Genomic DNA, 21401 nt, shown 5'->3' with positions numbered 1-21401 from the left:
GGCAGAGCTGGAGAGGAGGAAGGCTCTGGACGGATGGGCCGGAGAGACAGCCTGGTACGGGGAGCTGCCACCGGAGGGCTGGGGTGTGGAGGTGGTGACGGATAGACCGGGCCGTGCAGGCGCACTGGAGCTCTTGAGCACCGAGCCTGCCCAACCTTACCCGGTTGAATGGTCCCGGTCGCCCTGCCAGTGCGGCGAGGTGGAATAGCCCGCACTGGGCTATGTAGGCGAACCGGGGACACCGTGCGCAAGGCTGGTGCCATGTAAGCCGGCCCAAGGAGACGCACTGGAGACCAGATGCGTAGAGCCGGCTTCATGGCACTTGGCTCGATGCCCACTCTAGCCCGGCCGATACGCGGAGCTGGAATGTACCGCACCGGGCTGTGCACCCGCACTGGGGACACCGTGCGCTCCACAGCATAACACGGTGCCTGCCCGGTCTCTCTAGCCCACCGGTAACCACAGGAAGTTGGCTCAGGTCTCCTACCTGGCGTAGCCATACTCCCTGTTAGCCCCCCCCCAATAAATTTTTGGGGCTGACTCCCGGGCTTCCATCCACGACGCCGCGCTGCCTCCTCATACCAGCGCCTCTCCGCTTTCGCCGCCTCCCGTTCTTCCTTGGGGCGGCGATACTCTCCTGGCTGAGCCCAAGGTCCTTTACCGTCTAATTCGTCCTCCCATGTCCATACCTCCTCGCGCTGCTCCTGCTGCTGCTTTCTCCTTTGCCCATTACCACACCGCTTGGTCCTGTTGTGGTGGGTGATTCTGTAACGATTCTCTTCTTGTGAAGTAGAGGCGGACCAAAGCGCAGCGTGGTGGTTGTTCATTGTATTTATTGACGACACTATACATGAACAAACTAACGGAAAAAAACAAGAAACGTGAGAACTCAAAACAGCCCTGTCTGGTGCAAACACAAAAACAGGAACAATCACCCACAAACACAGTGAAACCCAGGCTACCTAAATATGGTTCCCAATCAGAGACAATGACGAACACCTGCCTCTGATTGAGAACCATATCAGGCCGAACATAGAACTAGACCAAAACATAGAAAAACAAACATAGACTGCCCACCCAACTCACGCCCTGACCATACTAAATAAATACAAAAACAAAGGAAATAGAGGTCAGAACGTGACAGATAGAATACATCCCTACAATGATTCAGTCCAGGAAAGAAGAATGAAAGCAAGCATTAGCACATATTAAATCACATTTGGTCAATATTGTACCAGTCAGTGATTCCTGCTAATGAAAATTGTCTAGGGTGGGATGTTTATACTGTTGGCGCATACAGCGTACTACATGACACTAATTAACCCTGTTTCCATCCAAAAATTAATGACAGCTGTGATTGAAACAGGAAGTTATTGTATTTTTTAAATGCTGACAGATTTATTTGTTCAACATGGTGGGATCTTTTCTAAAATTAATTATGCGAGAAATGGCGATGGCATCCTCAGAGCTGGCTGGAGAGTTTACGGACATATTCAACCTCTCCCTTTCCCAGTCTGCTGTACCCACTTTCTTCAAGATGTCCACCATTGTTCATGTACCCAAGAGAGCAAAGATAACTGAACTAAATTACTATCATGAAGTGCTTTGAGAGGGTATTTAAGGATCATATCACCTCCACCTTACCTGAAACCCTAGACCCAATTAAATTTGCACACAGCCACAATAGATCCACAAACGATGCGAACTAGGTCATGGACTTCCTGATGGGGCGCCACCAGGTGGTGAAGGTAGGAAGCAATGACTCACCTATGCGTAGCCACGCACACCTCCAATTCAATCATCAAGTTCGCAGACGACATAACAGTAGTAGGCCTGATTACCAACAATGATGAGACAGCCTACAGGGAGGAGGTGAGGGCCCTGGCGGAGTGGTGCCAGTGTGTGGTGAAGGGGGCTGAAGAAATTTGGCTAGGCCCCTAAGACCCTCACAAACTTTTACAGATGCACCATTGAGAGCATCCTGTCGGGCTGTATCATCGCCTGGAATGGCAACTGCACTGTCCGCAACCGTAGGGTGGTGCGGTCTTCCCCACGCATCACCGGGGGCACATTGATTGACCTCCAGGACATCTACAGCACCCAATCTTACAGGAAGGCCAAGAAGATCATCAAGGACATCCATCACCCGAGCCACGGCCTGTTCACCCCGCTATTATCCAGAAGGCGAGGTCAGTACAGGTCCATCAAAGCTGGTACCGAGAGACTGAAAAACAGCTTCTATTTCAAGGTCATCAGACTGTTAAACAGCCATCACTAGTCGGCCTCCACCCAGTACTGAACTTAGTCACTGTCACTAGCCGGCTACCACCCAGTACTGAACTTAGTCACTGTCACTAGCCGGCTACCACCAAGTACTGAATTTAGTCACTGTCACTAGCCGGCTACCACCCAGTACTGAACTTAGTCACTGTCACTAGCCGGCTACCACCCAGTTACTCAACATTGCACCTTACAGGCAGCTGCCCTGTATACAAAGACATGGAATCACTGGTCACTTTAATAATGGAATGCTAGTCACTTTAACAATGTTCACATACTGTTTTACTCCTTTATATACTGTATTGTAGTCAATGCTCGGAGTGTCATTGATGGTTGCCATGGAGGGCGTGAGAGCTGAGTACTTCTCCATTCCTCCATCTATAGTGAGGAGCAGATAAAGAACAATGCCTTGTTGTATGACTGATAGAGAACACTATTGTTCCCTTCAAAAGGGAACTAGTATTGTACTTTACACAAGAAATGTATTCCGAGCATAATGCACTTTCTTTTTCAAAAATGATTGTTATAATTTTCTGTGTCGAGGCTTTTGTTAAGTACACTTTAAATAAATAGTGATTTGATTTGTTTTCTCACACTGAGTAGGTGTAACACCACAGCACTTGTTCACTTTGTTTCAACAATGATTATTGTTTAATTCATTTTATCTGAACAGACGAAGTGCATTTTTTCTTCCTTTCTTTATGTGTTTTCTCACAAGAAGCAGAACCTGGTGAAACAGCTGGCGTTGGAGAGCACGTGTCTAGAAACCGGTTTACCTGCCTTGGGGCCAGAGAAACAGACAGGGGTGTTTCTGTGTTCATTTATTTACTGACACACAGTCAGGGAAAAACAAGGTAAAACACACAGTCAGAGAAAAACAAGGTAAAACACACAGTCAGAGAAAAACAAGGTAAAACACACAGTCAGAGAAAAACAAGGTAAAACACACAGTCAGAGAAAAACAAGGTAAAACACACAGTCAGAGAAAAACAAGGTAAAACACACAGTCAGAGAAAAACAAGGTAAAACACACAGTCAGAGAAAAACAAGGTAAAACACACAGTCAGAGAAAAACAAGGTAAAACACACAGTCAGAGAAAAACAAGGTAAAACACACAGTCAGAGAAAAACAAGGTAAAACACACAGTCAGAGAAAAACAAGGTAAAACACAGTCAGAGAAAAACAAGGTAAAACACACAGTCAGAGAAAAACAAGGTAAAGAGTATAAATTGACATCCATATACCATTTATCCTGGTTTGAAAGAGGTCGTACATCAAATAATGTTGGAAAATAATTTATACAGCTAAGAATATTTTACAGCACTACTCTCCTCTCTGCTTTTGTCTCTTAAACATACTGTAGGTGAGAAATGAGCCGAAGAACATCTCTGTCTGTGCTGAGTACATCCGTAAGGTAAAAGAGGTTCTTGACTTTTAAAGGTAATTTATGCTTGAGTTGACATGCACAAAGTTTACATTGAGAGTGATCTCCACGGACGTCAGGGAAATTAACTTTCAAAGGCGCATTGTTGGATTACCAGTGTGCTGGTCTATAAAACGCCTTGGATTGAATCTCACCCTCTCTGTGAAGTCCCTCAATCACCATGGTCTCACCTTGGTAGTAAATCAGTAAGAATGTAGAGGGAAATGAAAGGTCTACAAACTGAAAGGTTTAAAAAAACAATGTTCGAGATCGAAATGTTTCAGTATTTATGTTAATATACCACACCTGTTATATAATATAAACTAAATACATATGATACATGTAATTATCTAAACACGACCAGATCTTTTACATAAAACATTATGTGTGACAATGACACTTTCTGTTGACCTTGTCTATCTGTCTGTTATCTTACTAGAAAAACCAATATTGATCGAAACAGGAGCTTTTCCCACAGAAGTGCTACATTAAGGAAAATGACGTGATAGCACCTCGCGTCCCACTGTGTAATCTACAGTACCACCCTGTTGAAGTCGTGTGACCTCACACGGCATACTGTAACAGACATACAGTACAGACTGGGAAGAATTCTTCGCTCTCATAGGGTAGAGAAACCTCTCTTGTCCATAGAGTCTTTAGCCCCACTAGTGATCTGTCATGACAGACTGTTAACACATCTCAATTGAGTAGTTAGCCAGCACGTGCTAGATTTTGTACAGGGTTCTCAAATAACCTCCATGGTGGATTCAGTCAGACAATCTCCCATAGTGGTCCCTATAGTTCAGTCTCAACCCCCATGGTGGTAGTGATGTCAGTCCGTGGGGTCCTGGCACTGCATGCAATAGATCATCTCCTCTGCATACTGCTCTACCTGGATGGTGATGCTGGAGAAACCAAACTTTGACTGGAGCAGCTTGGTAGCATCCATGAGTACCTGTTGGGGACTGGCATCTTCCTCTTTAGAACAAAACAAACAGGAATATGGATTCTATTATTTTTGGTGAGATTTTTAGTCACAGCAACACAAAGACAAACCACCAATACTGAGGTGTTCCTGATTAACAACTGACAGAATGTTCAGAGGTGTGTGTGTGTGTGTGTGCGTGCGTGCGTGCGTGCGTGCGTGCGTGCCAGTACGTCTGTCTGACCACGAGTGTATTGTACAGACAGAGTATTGTAGTGTTAGTCTGTGCAAGCATGTGCGTACCTATAGCCACGTGTACAGAGAGCTGTGACTGGCTCAATGTGAGGGCCCACATGTGGAGGTTGTGTGTGGTCTTGACTCCTCTCAGCGACAGCAGCATTTCTCTCACAGTATTGAAGTCGATACCTTTAGGAACCCCTGTAGAAAGTCCCACAAGAAAACACTAAGGATGCTTATGATAACATTCTATACAGTGAGACTACTACATCCAATAACTATGTTACAATAAATAGCCTTTAATTATCTTTTTGTTTTTGTTTAACTTGGTCACACACTTTCAGGGTCCAGAATGATAAATACAGAGGCCAAAGTATTTACTTCAAGGTTTGGATGATGACCTGTGTACTCACCTTCCATGAGTATCCTGAAGACGTCCTTCAGGATAGTGACAGTTGTTCCCAGCACAAATACAGAGAACATGAAGGTACAAATGGGATCTGCTATTTTATACTGAGGCTGTTGGGGATAAAAAGAGATGACACGTTCAAATCAGGCCGTCGTTTTCCTCTAAATATTAGCCAGAGTTGCCGGTATAGCCTACAGTAAGTATGGTTAACGTATTCTGCTGCATAAATATCTCATCCTACCGTTCGCCTGTTGATGGCTGGGCTTTTCTGAGGAATAACTGTGAAGGCATTTTGCTCCACTATGAGCTAAAAGGAATAAGGCAAGTGAAGTCGACAGCATCACTGACCCAGAAGTGTATAATGGTAGCAGCCAGCAGTACCCCCAGACTCTGCAACAGATCCCCTACTGCATGGATAAAAGCCGCTCTCACGCTGGTGTTGCCATGGCCACCAGGGAGTCCGTGAGAGTGGCCGTGTGACAGGTTGACTGTATTGTCATGGGGTCGGTGGTAGGAGGGACCGTGGCTGTGACTGGACTGATGGAGGATTAGGGCCATTCTTCACAAACAAACAAAGCCTATTGTTAGAAGAGCAGCCAATTATCTACAACTGACCAGGTCTCGTCCAGATCTTTTTATGCTGTATTGCCAAGTCCTACAATTACCATAGTAGTGGGCAAGAGAGCACAAACAGATCTGGGACCAGTCTATGTCTCTCACACCTTCACAACCAATCCCATGAAGGCCAATAAAAAAATGTATATTGACAAAACAGACATTCTTAGCTTTACTCACAAGACATTGACCCCCACAGCACAGCCTGAGGTAATGAGCATGATCTGGCTGTGGATCTCAAAGTCATCGTTAAGGATCCTCTGAACGGCGATGAACACCAGCACCCCTGTCACAGCCCAGATGGACAGCACTGACAAACAGGCACCCAGGATTTCTGCAGAACATCATAGGGACGATAAGAAATGGATTCATATTATATCATGTATATGTGATACAGCCAACATTCAAGCCACATTGGAAGTAAACAATGTAGTGGAAATTTCCTGTATTTACCAAATCACGAGACCAAACCACCACACAAGTCAGAGTTGTCATAAAGTCCATCTTTAATTATTATGAGCTCCATCACAACCCTGTGACTCTCAGATCAATTCAGTGTCTACAAATGAATTCTCTGAGAGTCCTTACAAAACAGTTGTTAGTATCATTTATAGCCAAGACACACCCATCTCAGCTCACATGACGAATAACAGATCTTATGAACATTACAAAGGAAGACTTTACTTGAGAGAGGAGTATCCCATAGCCAGACAGCATTAGCTATAAATTATCGTTCAGTTTGCTCTCCTAAAACGAGGTTCAACTTCTCGTTCTTGGTACAACATAGTACCAAGACATTACCTCATCCACTAGCATATATCAAATACACCCCTCCTGGACAAGCTCACGGAGACACAGTGACTGGCACACAGACATTGTGGAGCCAAGAGATAATTGGTTCCCCCTCAATCACCCCTTCACGTGGTTTAAAATATGTGTTTACATATGAAGACAAGCTTGACCTCTCCCCTCTCTGCGGCCCAAGTAACTGAACCCTGACAGAGAACAGATAACTGCAACCGGCCAACAGTGTTATCCAAAAATAGACATTCTAATGACATATCTCACATAAGCATGCAATAATATAAATAAAACATTTTATTTATAAATGTAACCTAAATAATTCTTATTCTGCCACGACAACAATTAGCAACTTAACTTCAATAGTGTATTTTAATCACAATGACCACTTTCAGAACACACGTGAACATGAAAGACTTATTGGGAATATCTGGTCATATCAATGCTGACACATTGATGTTCCCAGGAAATTAGAGAAACGTTTACTAAAGGTGTCAACTAATTGACTCCCTATTCACACCCCCTGTACAAAAAAAAACACATAAAAATCTACAATAGTAAACTCTCCCACACTGAATCACTGAATCTCCCAAACTGAATCACTGAATCACTGAATCTCCCAAACTGAATCACTGAATCACTGAATCTCCCAAACTGAATCACTGAATCTCCCAAACTGAATCACTGAATCACTGAATCTCCCAAACTGAATCACTGAATCACTGAATCTCCCAAACTGAATCACTGAATCTCCCAAACTGAATCACTGAATCACTGAATCTCCCAAACGGAATCACTGAATCACTGAATCTCCCAAACAGAATCACTGAATCTCCCAAACTGAATCACTGAATCTCCCAAACTGAATCACTGAATCACTGAGTCTCCCAAACTGAATCACTGAATCATAGACTGTTGTTCAAATACAAAGGATAATTGTTTTGCTTCCCTATCCAAATACACACAGAGAGTGGTAATTGTTATTAAAATATACATTATGGAAAGTTTCATCTTTTGAATGTACTGAAGCTCACTGAAACATGCTCAGGAAAGTTAATCTGACTTGTGGATAAATTATATTTAGCCCTAGAACACTTTTCTGAAACGTGTGTATGTGTTTCATTTTCTCTTTCCTCACAGGTGGCTACACGGCACACATTCTGGCCGTCATGACCGACGCTGCTCATCTCCTCACGGAGTTTGGTAGCATCATGGTCAGCCTCTTCTCTCAAGGCATATTGACACATGGTGTCAGTTCATCTGACTAAAACAAGGCATATTGACATATGGTGCCAGTTCATCTGACTAAAACAAGGCATATTGACATATGGTGCCAGTTCATCTGACTAAAACAAGGCATATTGACATATGGTGTCAGTTCATCTGACTAAAACAAGGCATATTGACATATGGTGCCAGTTCATCTGACTAAAACAAGGCATGGTGCCAGTTCATCTAACTAAAACAAGGCATATTGACATATGGTGCCAGCCTGAGTTCTTATAAAGTTCAACCAACCTGAGCGATGCCAGCCAAAGTTCATGGTTTTGGTGGGAGGTCTGGAGGAGACCCATAGAGAGAAGAGGCTGACCATGATGCTACCGAAGTCTGTGAGGAGATGAGCTGCGTCGGTCATGATGGCCAGACTGTGTGCCGCGTAACCACCTGTGAGGATAGAGAAAATGAAACACACACACGTTTCAGAAATATAATTTATCCACCAGATTGAATATTTTACAAGTTGAGTAAATAGGAAAATCTGTGCTCCAAAATGTATTAGTTTCTTTCTGTTTTCTGTCTCCATTATCTTCTTCATGTGTCATTATTTATCAGAATCTTACCGATCACCTCTCCAACCATGAAGACCAGGCTGACAACAGAAGCGATGATGAGTTTCCTCTTGGCCAGCTGCTTCTCACGACTCTCTGTCCACGAAGCCCTGTCGTTCTCATGGCAGTGACCAGTAGCAGTAACAGGATGCCACCGGACAGCTGCGGCAGTTCTGTCTCCAGTCTCTGCTGTTGGACTGGGACATTTGTCTTGCTCAGACCCAGGGAATGACCTGAGAGAAAACGTCCCAAGATCAAGTTGATTTGTCATATAGAGTGGGTCATGGAATAATACACACAATGGAAAACTTACTCACTAGAGCTCTCGTATTAAAAACAGCAAGAAAGTTTGGGACAAAACACACAAATATGTATGACAATCAGCTACTTGGGTACATGTAATGATAACTAAGCACTTGGAATGCATGTTCTGTCTAGGCTGTATTTCTTTCACACAGAACCACACGTAAATCTATCAACTATAAACTGATAACGGAGTTGTCCATTTATCGATTCGTGCAAATTGGACTGAACAGCTGTTAACTGAGATGAAGATAATGCAACATTAAAATAGTAACTGTTCCTAACATAGGCCTTAAAGGTTGCAAATAAAATAACTACATGCCCCAGTAATGGCATGGAGTATGTTGTAGTATCATCCTGGACGAGACGGTGTTTCTGAGAATCCATAATCTCCTTCAAAACAGCTCCTGAAAGTTTAGTAAGAATCAAAACGTAGGCTTAAACAGTGACTATACAACCAAAAGGAAAACGCCACTGTCCTTATGATATCGCTGCCTCTCCGACCTAATTCAGTCAGCCTCTCAAACATTGATCTGGTTCATGCCTGCGCCTGCTGAAAACCTGACACCTGTTAATCAGGTGTGGTGTTTGTATGGACACTGGGAGATAACTGACTAGGGGCCATGATTACACAATCAACCTATCATGACAGGCCAAGTCACTCCAAGTCACTCCAAGTCAGTTGTCTATTGTGGCTACTGCTACTCATTGTGTATCAAGCATTGATAGTAAATCAATTAGGTATCAAGTCTCATGTTTTTCTGGATCACAAGCACCTTTACACACATTTATTTATTGTAGAAGTATGGTATTGTCATGAAAAATAAGTTATGCAGAAGATATGAATAGGCAAACAATTGATCAGAATCCCCAATTTATTAATCATATACACACACACACACACATAAATATATTTTACAGTATGAACAGTATATAAAACTGAAAGTAGGATTAAAAAAAAATAGTTTATTAAAAACAAGGCCTTTGTTCTATCCATATTAGGTCGAGTGAACAATTACGGAAAGATTATTTTGACCTGCATTGGAATTTTGACAGTATTCACTGAAACTGGTGAACTACAACAGAAACCCACTTTAAAATATGCGGATTGCTGGTGTGTGAGACAACGCCTTTCAACAACTGTCATTACTTGTTGTCCAAGTGTTTAAAAAGTCTAGCGGGTGTACGTGGGAAGCGATTAATATAAACAAATATCTATAGTGTACAGAAAGGGAATTTGACAGGTGTATCCAGACCACACAAGATTAGATCAAAAGATATAGAAAATCATTTGGTTCAGGAATACAGAGAGAGTTTTAAATGACAACATCTCCTATATTATTACACACAGAGAAAAAAAAAACAGGGAGGTATGAGAGAGACATGACAAAAAAAAACAGTGAGCACATATGTGAGTTCAGGACTGGGGTTGGCATACAGAATCCTACAAATTGGAATCACAAGCTTTGGAAAACTGAAAATAAAGCCTGAACAAATATTGCTCTGTAGCCTACAAACAAACATATATAAACAACACATTCAAACTTTGAGCATTTTTTCACATAGGTTAAAGTTGCAGTTATTGGCAGACCACAGCAGCCCTTACTATGACAGTGGTTCATTATGCTAAGAAGGCGCTTAAAGTGCACATTTATTTACACATTCAGACTCAGGCTGTGTCTCAAAATGGCACACTATACCCTATATAGTGCACTACTTTTGACCAGAGACTTATGGGCCCTGGTGAAAAGTAGTGCACTACATAGCAGAGGTCAAAAGGTAGTGCACAAGACAAGAAGCCATTTGGGAGACGTCAGTTTCGATTCAATCACCCTCTCTACATGGTCCATTAAGCATACATAGAAGCCGTTACCCTATACATACTGTTTCGTACTATTTAAAAATTCTAATTTTTCAAATCTACAAAAAGATCGCCTACGCATTAAGGTAAACTTGGCAGTTGGCACAATCATAAGAATGTACGACTCTTGTAAACATAGACCACAACTGGCAATTGAAATGAGACATATACAGTCTTATTATTAAGATAACAAAATATAAATCCACATACAGTGCCTTAATTAGTCACACTACTCGACTTTTTCCACATTTTGTTGTTACCCGCAGAATAAAAACTGTATTACATGTAGATTGTGTGTCGCTGGCCTACACACAATACCCCATAATGTCAAAGTGTAATTATGTTTTTAGACATTTTTACAAATTAATAAAAAATTAAAAGCTGAAATGTCTTGAGTCAATAAGTATTCAAGCCCTTTGTTTTGGCAAACCTAAATAAAGTTCAGGAGTAACAATTTGCTTATCAAGTCACATAAGTTGCATGGACTTATGTGACGTAATTTTTATTTATTTTTTAAAGCACACATTGAATATCCCTTTGAGCATGGTGAAGTTATTAATTACACTTTGGATGGTGTATCAATACACCCAGTCACTACAAAGATACAGGCGTCCTTCCTAACTTAGTTTGCTGGAGAGGAAGAAAACTGCTCGGGGATTTCACCATGAGGTCAATGGTAACTTTAAAACAGTTACAGACTTTAATGGCTGCGATAGGATAAAACTGAGGATGGATCCACAACATTGTAGTTACACCACAATACTAACCTAAACGACAAAGTCAAAAGAAGAAAGTCTGTACAGAATATTACAAAACAGGCACTAAAGTAAAACCTGTGGCAAAGAAATTAACTTAATGTCCTGAATAGAAAGTGTTATGTTGGGAGCAAATCCAACACAACACATTACTGGGTACCACTCCTCATATTTTCAAGCATTGTGGTGGCTGCATCATGTTATGGGTATGCTTGTCATCGGCAAGAACTAGGCAGTGATTGATATTTTAAAAAAATGGAATAGAGCTAAGCACAGGTAAAATCCAAGAGGAAAACCTGATTCAGTCTGCTTTCCAACAGACACGGAGACAAAATCACCTGTCAGCAGGACAATGACCTAAAATACAAGGCCAAATATACACTGGATTTTCTCACCAAGATGACATAGAATTTTCCTGAGTGACCTAGTTACAGTTTTGACCTAAATCTGCTTGGAAACCTACGACAAGACATGAAAATGGATGTCTAGCAATGAGCTTAACAGAGCTGGAATATTTTTTTAAGGAATAATGTGCAAATATTGGACAATCCATGTGTGCAAAGCTCTTACCCAGAAAGACTCAGCTTTAAATCGCTGCCAAAGGTGATTCTAACAACTATTGACTCCAGGTTGTGAATACTTATGTAAATAAGATATTTATACATTTAATTAGCAAAAATGTCAAAAAACATGTTTTCACATTGTCATTATGGGTTATTGTGTGTCAATGGGTAAGAAAAAGTCAGGCTTTAACAGAAAATGTGGAATAAGTCAAGGGGTATGAATACTTTCTGAAGGAACTGTACATGGCTTTGGCCACATATAGTACAGAGGGTTGACTGTAAGCATTTAAGCACCTGCCACTGATCCCCAGAAACTGATCACAGTATTTTCAGTAGAGTGGACCATCTTGGTTGGCAGTAGCAGACTGGGAAGACTAGACTGGTTCCATGTCTTGCCAAGTCCCTATGACCATAGGAGTTAGCAAAACAGCACTAACAGATCTGGGACCAGGCTATGGGAAGACGCCTCGCTAACAGGTTCTTACTGGTCCGTTGTGGTGAATATAGGGTCAGAGTGGTTGGATGCAGACTGGTCGTGGTCGGACTCTGCCTTCTCAACAGCAGCAGAATGAGGTTGGACCACAACGGGTTGATGTTCACCTGCAGGGAGAACAGAGATGTACTGTTAATTCACTGAGCTCTTCTCGAGCAGGCAGCGATTTCCTATTAGATTAAATAGATCTAAACACATACTTATATTAGCTCATATGAGATGGACGTTTGTGCTCTTCTTGTTTTGTTTTACACAACCACTTCCATTAGTAACGATCCTCATCATCCACAATTCCATACCATGTTTACCATGTAGATTAACTGGCAGTAAACAAAAACATTGCCTTAATTATGCAATCATCATCGCAATCAAACAAGGAAGCAGGCTTGCAATGGATGAAAGCAATGACATTACTTGTTGCATTAGTTACATTAGTTATTACTAGTTATTACAGCTAGCACATTCAGCACTAAAATACCAAATTGGTAAAAGAGGCCAAAACAAGAAGCATATAGGTTGATAAACTGCAGGGCCTTATCTTCAATGTTGGGGAGTAACGGATTACAACAACAAAAAAATTCACTGTAATCGGTTACCAGCAAAAATATTGTAATCAGATTACAGATACGTTTGAAAAACTAGAGGATTACTTTGAGGATTACTTCTAAAATTCAGAAAGGATGTTTGCGACATTTCTTTTGCCACCTCCGTTTCCCTCAATGACTTTCAAATCAGCATAGAAAAGGCGCAAGTTTAAGTTTGTTCCACCTGAGTGAGTCTGACCACAAGTCAGAGACCACTATGATGACACACCAAATTGTGTTTGATGGATCGCGGGAAAATAGTAGGAATGGGCTTTTGCAGGCTACAGTTCAAGCTGTGTCTTCCAATGGTGCGACTGCTGTCGGCATCCAAAGATTATCCAACTTGAATAAACGCTTGGAGGTAAGGATGACAGCAGTGGTGTAGTCTACGGCAATATGGATATCACTTACTATTGATATATACATAGTGCATTGATGTGAATCACATTGCTGCTCTCTCATTTAGCTATTTGTGCCTTACGGATTGTGGTTGTTGTGGATGGCTGTTCACAAATCTAAATGTGTATTTGAACTCAATAATGGTTGAATTCAAGAAGTTTAAGCTGCCTATCAAATCACTGTTTTTGAAACCAGTGGACAGCCAGTGACTGGAATAGGCCTAATGGAGACATGCCCAAACATGCACACTTAAAAGGGGCAATGTATAGTTGCTACATCCATTTTTGGACTTAAAAATATATATTCAGTCAAAAGTTTGGACATCTTTATTTGATGACTAGGTGCGTCCAAACGTTTGTTTGTTTGTTTGTGTGTGTGTGTGTGTGAATGAGAGGTCGATCGATTTAAATCGGAAAGGCCGATTAATTAGAGCCGATTTCAAGTTTTCATAACAATCGGAAATCTGTATTTATGGACGCCGATTTTGCCGATGCAAATTTTTTTTGACACCTTTATTTAACTAGGCAAGTCAGTTAACTTCTTAAGGTATAGGGGGCAGCATTTTCACTTTTGGATAAATAGCGTGCCCAATTTCAACTTCCTGCTACTCATGCCAAGAATATAAGATATGCATATTATTAGTAGATTTGGATAGAAAACACTCTGAAGTTTATGATTTGATAGAGCAGTCTGACTGAGCGATGGTAGCCAGCAGCAGGCTCGTAAGCATTCATTCAAACAGCACTTTTGTGCGTTTTGCCAGCAGCTCTTCGCAATGCTTCAAGCATTGCGCTGTTTATGACTTCAAGCCTATCAACTCTCAACGATTAGGCTGGTGTAACCGATGTGAAATGGCTAGCTAGTTAGCGGGGTGCGTGCTAATTGCGTTTCAAACACCACTCGCTATGAGACTTGGAGTAGTTGTTCCCCTTGCTCTGCATGGGTAACGCTGCTTCGGGGGGTGGCTGTTGTCGATGTGTTCCTGGTTCGAGCCCAGGTAGCGGCGAGGAAAGGGATGGAAGCTATACTGTTACACTGGCAACACTAAAGTGCCTATAAGAACATCCAATAGTCAAAGGTATATGAAATACAAATTGTATAGAGAGAAATAGTCCTATAATTCCTATTATAACTACAACCTAAAACTTCTTACCTGGGAATATTGAAGACTCATGTTAAAAGGAACCACCAGCTTTCATATGTTCTCATGTTCTGAGCAAGGAACTGAAACGTTAGCTTTCTTACATGACACATATTGCACTTTTACTTTCTTCTCCAACACTTTGTTTTTGCATAATTTAAACAAAATTGAACATGTTTCATTATTTATTTGAGGCTAAATCGATTTTATTGATGTAATATATTAAGTTAAAATAAGTGTTAATTCAGTATTGTTGTAATTGTCATTATTACAAATAAATACAAATAATAATGTCTATTATTATTTTTATTTGAAAAAATAAATAAAACATTTCATCGGCTGATTAATCGGTATCGGCATGTTTTGGTCCTCCAATAAATCGGTGTTGAAAAATCATAATCGGTCAACATCTAGTTAGTTAGTTAGTTAGTTAGGATGTATACACACTTGAAGAATATAACTTATAAATGACTCATGAGTTTAGTTTGACTGTCACACTCCATCAGAACCCAAAATGTGCTTGTTTTATTCCAATATTTGTAAACATTGTAAATGTAAAAAAAAAAAAAAAACACTGCATGGCCTCATATCATATCATGTATGTTCAGTCTTTGCATCCACAGCTCTGTCTATTAACCTGAGAGTGTTTACATTTCTCAAGGCCCATCCCTCCTCTGTTTTGGTAAAAAGCTGAGGGGTGTCCATTTTGTTATTTTTCATCTGTGGATTTGCCCTTTAAACAGTGCATTTTATCAAGATATCATCGTCACCAACAAAAAGGTCAAAAACAGGCCTATAGCAAACGCAGAATATAGCATTCATTTTTCACATGTAAATAACACTTTTCAGCAGTGCTCAAAGCATGCCATTCCATGAGCGTAGATCTCGAATCAATTTGCCCAATCAGTCCTCCGTGACAACAAAATCATAACAACAGAGAAGGGCTAGCTAGTAAGTCCTTCATTTTGGGGTTATGCTCAGGTAAAACAATTTGGCTAATCTATTAGTTCCATATTTACTTATCCTATTCTTGAAGATCAAGGGGTATAACATTTATTGGAATGACTGGAATTCTGATAGACTTTGGTTTTTAATGTAAAGATATAATTTAATAGCATTATTATATGTAGTAGAAAGAGATGGGTTAGAAGAAGCCTACATAACCAACCCATAAAGTGAATTTTACATCCATTGATGGCCAGCTATGTAAACTTTAACATTGATTGATCCTGCAATAGATGTCGTTCAATTGGTAACATACATTTGTGTCTTCTTCCATGCCTCTTAAGGGGAAAGTAACAATCTAAAAGTAACAATGTAATTAGATTACATTACTGAGTTTGAGTAAATCCAAAAATTGTTACAGATTACAATTTGACAGGTAACAAGTAATGGATTGAATATAGAAAGTAACCCACCCAACCTTGATAAGCTGCTAGAGTACAAATTTCAATAGGTGTAAACAGTAAGCACGTAATACAGTATACAAAATTAGTTAAAGCCGACCCAGTTTGGAGTTTCACCTGAGTTGCCAGAGGCTGAACTTGGGCCTGGCTGAGACATAATTATAATCTCACCACTTGTTGTAAAATTAAAAAACATTTTCAGACTACTTCTACTTCCTCCCTCTGACTACGTTATAGTGCACCGGAACCCTCTCACCACGTTATAGTGCACCGGAACCCTCGCAGCATGTTATAGTGCTCCGGAACCCTCGCAGCATGTTATAGTGCTCCGGAACCCTCGCAGCATGTTATAGTGCTCCGGAACCCTCGCAGCATGTTATAGTGCTCCGGAACCCTCGCAGCATGTTATAGTGCTCCGGAACCCTCGCAGCATGTTATAGTGCTCCGGAACCCTTGCAGCATGTTATAGTGCACTGGAACCATTTCAGTGATGTAATTGTTCATCTAAACAAAGAGAGGGGCTGATTCTAAAACTAATTTCTAAAGATGTACAGCAGGAATCATCAACTAGATTCAGCCGTGGAACGATTTTTTTCCTCAAGCGGATGGTCATAATTAAAAATGTGTAGACTGTAAATTGGCCGCATGAAGCCCAAACAGATATAACGTTTGACTAAAACATAATAATTTCAAACCTTGCTTAGAATTGTATACCATCACATACCGTGCATTCGGAAAGTATTCAGACCCCTCGACTTCTTCCTTATTGTGAATTTGATTAAATTGTCCCCCCCCACCTCATCAATCTACACACAATAACCCCATGATCCAAAGCAAAAAAACAGATTTAGAAAAGTCTGCAAATTTATTGAAAATAAAAAGCTTAAATATCACATTTACATAAGTATTCAGACTTTCTACTAGGTACTTTGTTGAAGCACTTTTGGCAGCGATTACAGCCTTGAGTCTTCTCGGGTATGAAGCTACAAGCTTTGCACCTGTACTTGGGGAGTTTCTCACATTCTTCTCAAGCTCTGTCATGTTGGATGGGGAGCGTTGCTGCACAGCTATTTTCAGCAGGTTTTCATCAAGAATCTCTCTGTACTTTGCTCCGTTCATCTTTCCCTCTATCCTGACTAGCCTCCCAGTCCCTGCCGCTGAAAAACATCCAGACAGCATGATGCTGCCACCATGTTTCACCGTAGGGATGGTGCCAGGTTTCCTCCAGACATGACGCTTGGCATTCAGGCCAAAGAGTTCAATCTTGGTCCTTTAGGTGCCTTTTGGCAAACTCCAAGCGGGCTGTCATGTGCCTTTTACTGAGGAGTGGATTCCATCTGGCCAATCTACTATAAAAGGCCTGATTGGTGAAGAGCTGGTTGTCCTTCTGGAAGGGTCTCCCATCTCCACAGAGGAACTCTGAAGCTCTGTCCGAGTGACCATTGGGTTCTTGGTCACCTCCCAAACTTCTTCCATTTAAGAATGATGGAGACCACTGCGTTCTTGGTGACCTTCAATGCTGCAGACATTTTTTGGTAACCTTACCCCAGATCTGTGCTTCGACACAATCCTGTCTCAGAGCTCTACGGACAATTCCTTTGACCTCATGGCTTGGTTTTTGCTCTGACATGCACTGTCAACTGTGGGACCTTATATAGACAGGTGTGTGCCTTTCCAAATCATGTCTAATCAATTGAATTTACCACAGGTGGACTTCAATCAAGTTGTAGAAACATCAAGGATGGCAAAGGCTCTGAATACTTGTGTAAATAAGGTATTTCTGTTTTTATTTTCTATAAATTGGCAAAAATGTCTAAAAACCTGTTTTCGCTTTGCCTTTGTGTGTAGATAGATTATTTTTTTATAGTGAAAAGTGAAACAGAATTTGGAATGCACTATAAGTACATAACAATGCTTAAACCACATCAGGAGACAATTTGAGGTCTAGTGCAGTTACCCTGCGTGCAGACACCTAGCACGGTTGTTTGGTTGGTTGTTCCTGTAGCACAAGTTGGAGTTTGCAAAAGAAAAGGCTACTGGACTGATGCGAAAAATCATGATATCACCCTGACAGGTAGGCTACTTTGTAGCTACTGTTGTTACCATTTAATAGAAAAGGTTTTTAGGAAAGCCTTTCCATCTATCAGAAGACGGTTAGGCGTCGCCGTATTTTTTCTATTTGTTAATTGTTTTAAACCTGGACGTTTTACTTCATGGAGGCAAGTCTTACCTTACTTGAAAGTAGCCTATAGCCAAAATCCCACCATAGAAACATGAAGGCAATCATTTTTATATAGACTTACATATGTGTTCTCCTGTTCTACTGGTTTTCTTTCATTGTCTAGCAGCCAAAGGCATTATCCTAGTCATATTAGCAACCCATGATAGTTTTTGCATATTTAAAATCACCCCCTATTTCTACATTTCTAACAGATATTTTAATCTCTGTCCATGAAGAACTACCGTCGTCCGTACATTGCTGTGCCTAAAATGTGAAGAAATAATAGTTCAACAACATTTTAAGCTAAACATTCTGATCTGTTCCATCAGCCTCATTCATTGAAACGGCGTAAACCTCCACTACACTACTTTGATACGCATCAGTGGGCATTAAGAATTATACACAATATACCACTGCCCCTTCCCCCACTCACCCCTGTCCTGCTCAGCTCTGATCTGGGCCTCAAGGTCCTCTGGGTCTACGTATGCGTGCTCCTCGTTCCCCGGTGGCTTGCACTTCCCACAGCAGAAGCAGCAGAAACAGCAGCAGCAGCAGCAGGTAAAGATCCCACAGAACACCATCAGGGTCTGGAAATACACAGAGGATTTTTGTCACACAGGGCACAAGTTTTCATGCATACACTTCTAAGTGTTAAAAAAAAAACTATAATACAGAGTTTTGTTTTATTTCAACACTAATAATGAGTAATGATTAACATACAGTACAATTTAGCAATGCCAAGGTCGTGAGTTCATTTCCAACAGGAATCAAATGCTTATAACAACAAAACATGTACAGTATGCACTCATTAAGTGGGTACAATAAGTCTATTTTGGGTATAGGTGTCTGCAAAGTGCATATGTATGCAAATGTGTATAGGATCTTAAAGACTTCTTGCCTTGAACCAGCACTTGTGCATGAGGAAGTAATATTTAACACTCTCGTCTCCAAACTGCTCGGCCACATAGAGGCCCATGGAGCCGTACTCGTCGTAGACCTTCCTCTTGGTCTCGTCGTTGAGGATGGAGTTGGCATTGTTGATTTCCTTAAACTTCTCAGCTGCCTCGGGGTTGTCTGGGTTCTTGTCAGGGTGATGCCTCAGTGCTAGTTTCCTGGGAGAAGAAGGCAAATATGTAGATTTTTACTGGAAATGTTCCAAAAAAGAGGAAAGAACAGCAGCGTCAGGACAGCCTACACTACAGCTTTAGTTCATGGTGCTTTTATTCAGAAAGCCAACGCGTTTTGATCTGTTCTGTAGTCGTTCACTAAGCTTCTGTCTGTGGTTGAGAGGTTGATACCTGTATGCCTTCTTTATTTCTTCTTGCGAAGCCCCCTTCTCCAGTCCGAGGACCTTGTATAGACCGTCTCCTGCGGTGGACATCTTACGCTGAGGCCTTTGGTTTGGTTCCGCCATGTTTTAGATCTGCAACAGTGATAAATACGACAGGCATGACAGGTATGCTATTAGGACATTGAGAAAGAGTTTGCTTGTATTTTGAGTTTTAGCATATGAGACAAGGACGCAAAAAATAAAATGTGCTACATTATGTTACTGTATGTATTCATCTTCCACTAATGAGTCATACCCCCCATCCACTTACCTATCCCCAGTGGGATACTTAAGAAGTACTCTCAAGTATTTTTTACTTAAGTCGTTTTTGGGGTGTCTTTACTATTCATATTTTTTACTCCATGTATTTTCCCTGGAACCCAAAGTATATATTTTTTGCTTAGCAGGGTAGGAAAATGGTCCAATGCACACACTTATCAAGAGAATATCCTTGGTCTTTCCTACTTCCTCTGATCTAGCAGACTCACTAAACAGAGAACATCCTTGGTCATTCCTACTGCCTCTGATCTAGCAGACTCACTAAACAGAGAACATCCTTGGTCTTTCCTACTGCCTCTGATCTAGCAGACTCACTAAACAGAGAACATCCTTGGTCTTTCCTACTGCCTCTGATCTAGCAGACTCACTAAACAGAGAACATCCTTGGTCTTTCCTACTGCCTCTGATCTAGCAGACTCACTAAACAGAGAACATCCTTGGTCTTTCCTACTGCCTCTGATCTAGCAGACTCACTAAACAGAGAACATCCTTGGTCTTTCCTACTGCCTCTGATCTAGCAGACTCACTAAACAGAGAACATCCTTGGTCATTCCTACTGCCTCTGATCTAGCAGACTCACTAAACAGAGAACATCCTTGGTCATTCCTACTGCCTCTGATCTAGCAGACTCACTAAACACATCTGTTTCGTTTGTAAATTAAATGTAAATTTGTTGGCGTGTGCCACTGACTATTCGTAAATTAAAATAAGGAATGTGAAATGATCTACAATTTAACTTGTTATACTTAAGTATTTTAGCAAATTACATTAACTTTTGATACACACGTATATTTAAAACCAAATGCTTTCAGTCTTTTACTTGAGAAATGTTCGGTTGAGGTATCTTTACTTTTATTCAAGTATGACAATTAGGTATTTTTTCAACCAATGCCTACACCACAAAACCATTCACATTCAATCAAACATGCTCCGGACGTTGAATGAACATCTGTAGCTTGTTCATTTGAGGCTATACAAACATTGTTGAGAAAAAAGTAAAGAAATAATTCGCCTTTAAAGACTGAGCCTGAAACAGGTTGTAAGAAAGGTACCTTCAAACTTAGATAAACTAAGCATGAAAATAAGGTACCGTTAAGTGTATTAGGTGAAAAATCACACCGCTACATTCATTCCACTTTCTTTCGACGGGTTTTTTAGTGTCCCTAGAATCTTTGTCCACGACCGCACACTTAATTTTACGCATTTGCCAGTTTAAAAACAAACAAAGTGTAGACTCACATAAAATGACCTCCCTCCCAAAACAAAACTTGACGGTGACCTCAGGAAGTCGAACATTTCATTTCAGCCTGCCAATTCCGGTTTCTCGTCACGGATCAGCTTGTGGCGTGGTGCGCATAAACCCACCCAGGCGCTCTCGGGGTACTGCGGCCATGTGCATAGCATATTTGCAATATGTTTCTTTCAGACATTCTTTGTTCCACTGAACATGGAAATTCAACACATTGTATTACATAGGCACATGTCTACTATAACGATTTAATGTGTGGTAATGATTAGTTATGAACAGAAAATAAATTATTACAAA

The 21401-nt window shown here is 41.0% G+C and overlaps 2 protein-coding genes across 3 annotated transcripts; both read right to left on the bottom strand.

Annotated features, from left to right (window-relative positions):
- Positions 1-3086: 3086 nt before the first annotated feature.
- Positions 3087-9431, bottom strand: LOC110505880 (proton-coupled zinc antiporter SLC30A2-like). Its single transcript, XM_090219367.1, has 7 exons — positions 8533-9431; positions 8210-8356; positions 6071-6224; positions 5624-5834; positions 5280-5385; positions 4933-5067; positions 3087-4682 (listed from the first exon to the last, which is right to left on the bottom strand). The coding sequence occupies exons 1-7, from the start codon at positions 8789-8791 to the stop codon at positions 4537-4539; spliced, it is 1158 nt and encodes a 385-aa protein (XP_090075493.1). The 5' UTR covers positions 8792-9431; the 3' UTR covers positions 3087-4536.
- A 249-nt stretch (positions 9432-9680) lies between these two features.
- dnajc5gb (DnaJ heat shock protein family (Hsp40) member C5 gamma b) lies at positions 9681-21209 on the bottom strand. Of its 2 annotated transcripts, none has more exons than XM_021585350.3 (5): positions 21095-21209; positions 19545-19669; positions 19145-19358; positions 18680-18833; positions 9681-12602 (listed from the first exon to the last, which is right to left on the bottom strand). In XM_021585350.3, exons 2-5 carry the CDS (start codon positions 19658-19660, stop codon positions 12484-12486), a joined length of 603 nt encoding a protein of 200 aa, XP_021441025.1. In that variant the 5' UTR covers positions 19661-19669; positions 21095-21209; the 3' UTR covers positions 9681-12483. The 2 variants fall into 2 exon arrangements, with proteins under 2 accessions (XP_021441025.1, XP_021441026.1); XM_021585351.3 differs by having other exon boundaries at positions 20946-21137.
- Positions 21210-21401: the final 192 nt, after the last annotated feature.

Source organism: Oncorhynchus mykiss, chromosome 25, assembly GCF_057628025.1.
Source record: "Oncorhynchus mykiss isolate SJ-2025 chromosome 25, ASM5762802v1, whole genome shotgun sequence".
Taxonomy (NCBI): domain Eukaryota; kingdom Metazoa; phylum Chordata; class Actinopteri; order Salmoniformes; family Salmonidae; genus Oncorhynchus; species Oncorhynchus mykiss.
This window is presented reverse-complemented; position numbering and strand designations above follow the sequence as displayed.

Coding starts and splice junctions, on each gene's coding strand:
- LOC110505880 (XM_090219367.1), bottom strand. CDS start 8,791: ATGACAAATCAACTTGATCTTGGGACGTTTTCTCTCAGGTCATTCCCT. Junction 5,835..6,070: donor GCTGTGGGGGTCAATGTCTT/GTGAGTAAAGCT, acceptor TTGTTTGTGAAG/AATGGCCCTAATCCTCCATC. Junction 5,386..5,623: donor CTACCATTATACACTTCTGG/GTCAGTGATGCT, acceptor TATCCCCAACAG/CCTCAGTATAAAATAGCAGA.
- dnajc5gb (XM_021585350.3), bottom strand. CDS start 19,660: ATGGCGGAACCAAACCAAAGGCCTCAGCGTAAGATGTCCACCGCAGGA. Junction 18,834..19,144: donor TGCACAAGTGCTGGTTCAAG/GCAAGAAGTCTT, acceptor GTGTATTTCCAG/ACCCTGATGGTGTTCTGTGG. Junction 12,603..18,679: donor CAGAGCTGAGCAGGACAGGG/GTGAGTGGGGGA, acceptor TTCTCCCTGCAG/GTGAACATCAACCCGTTGTG.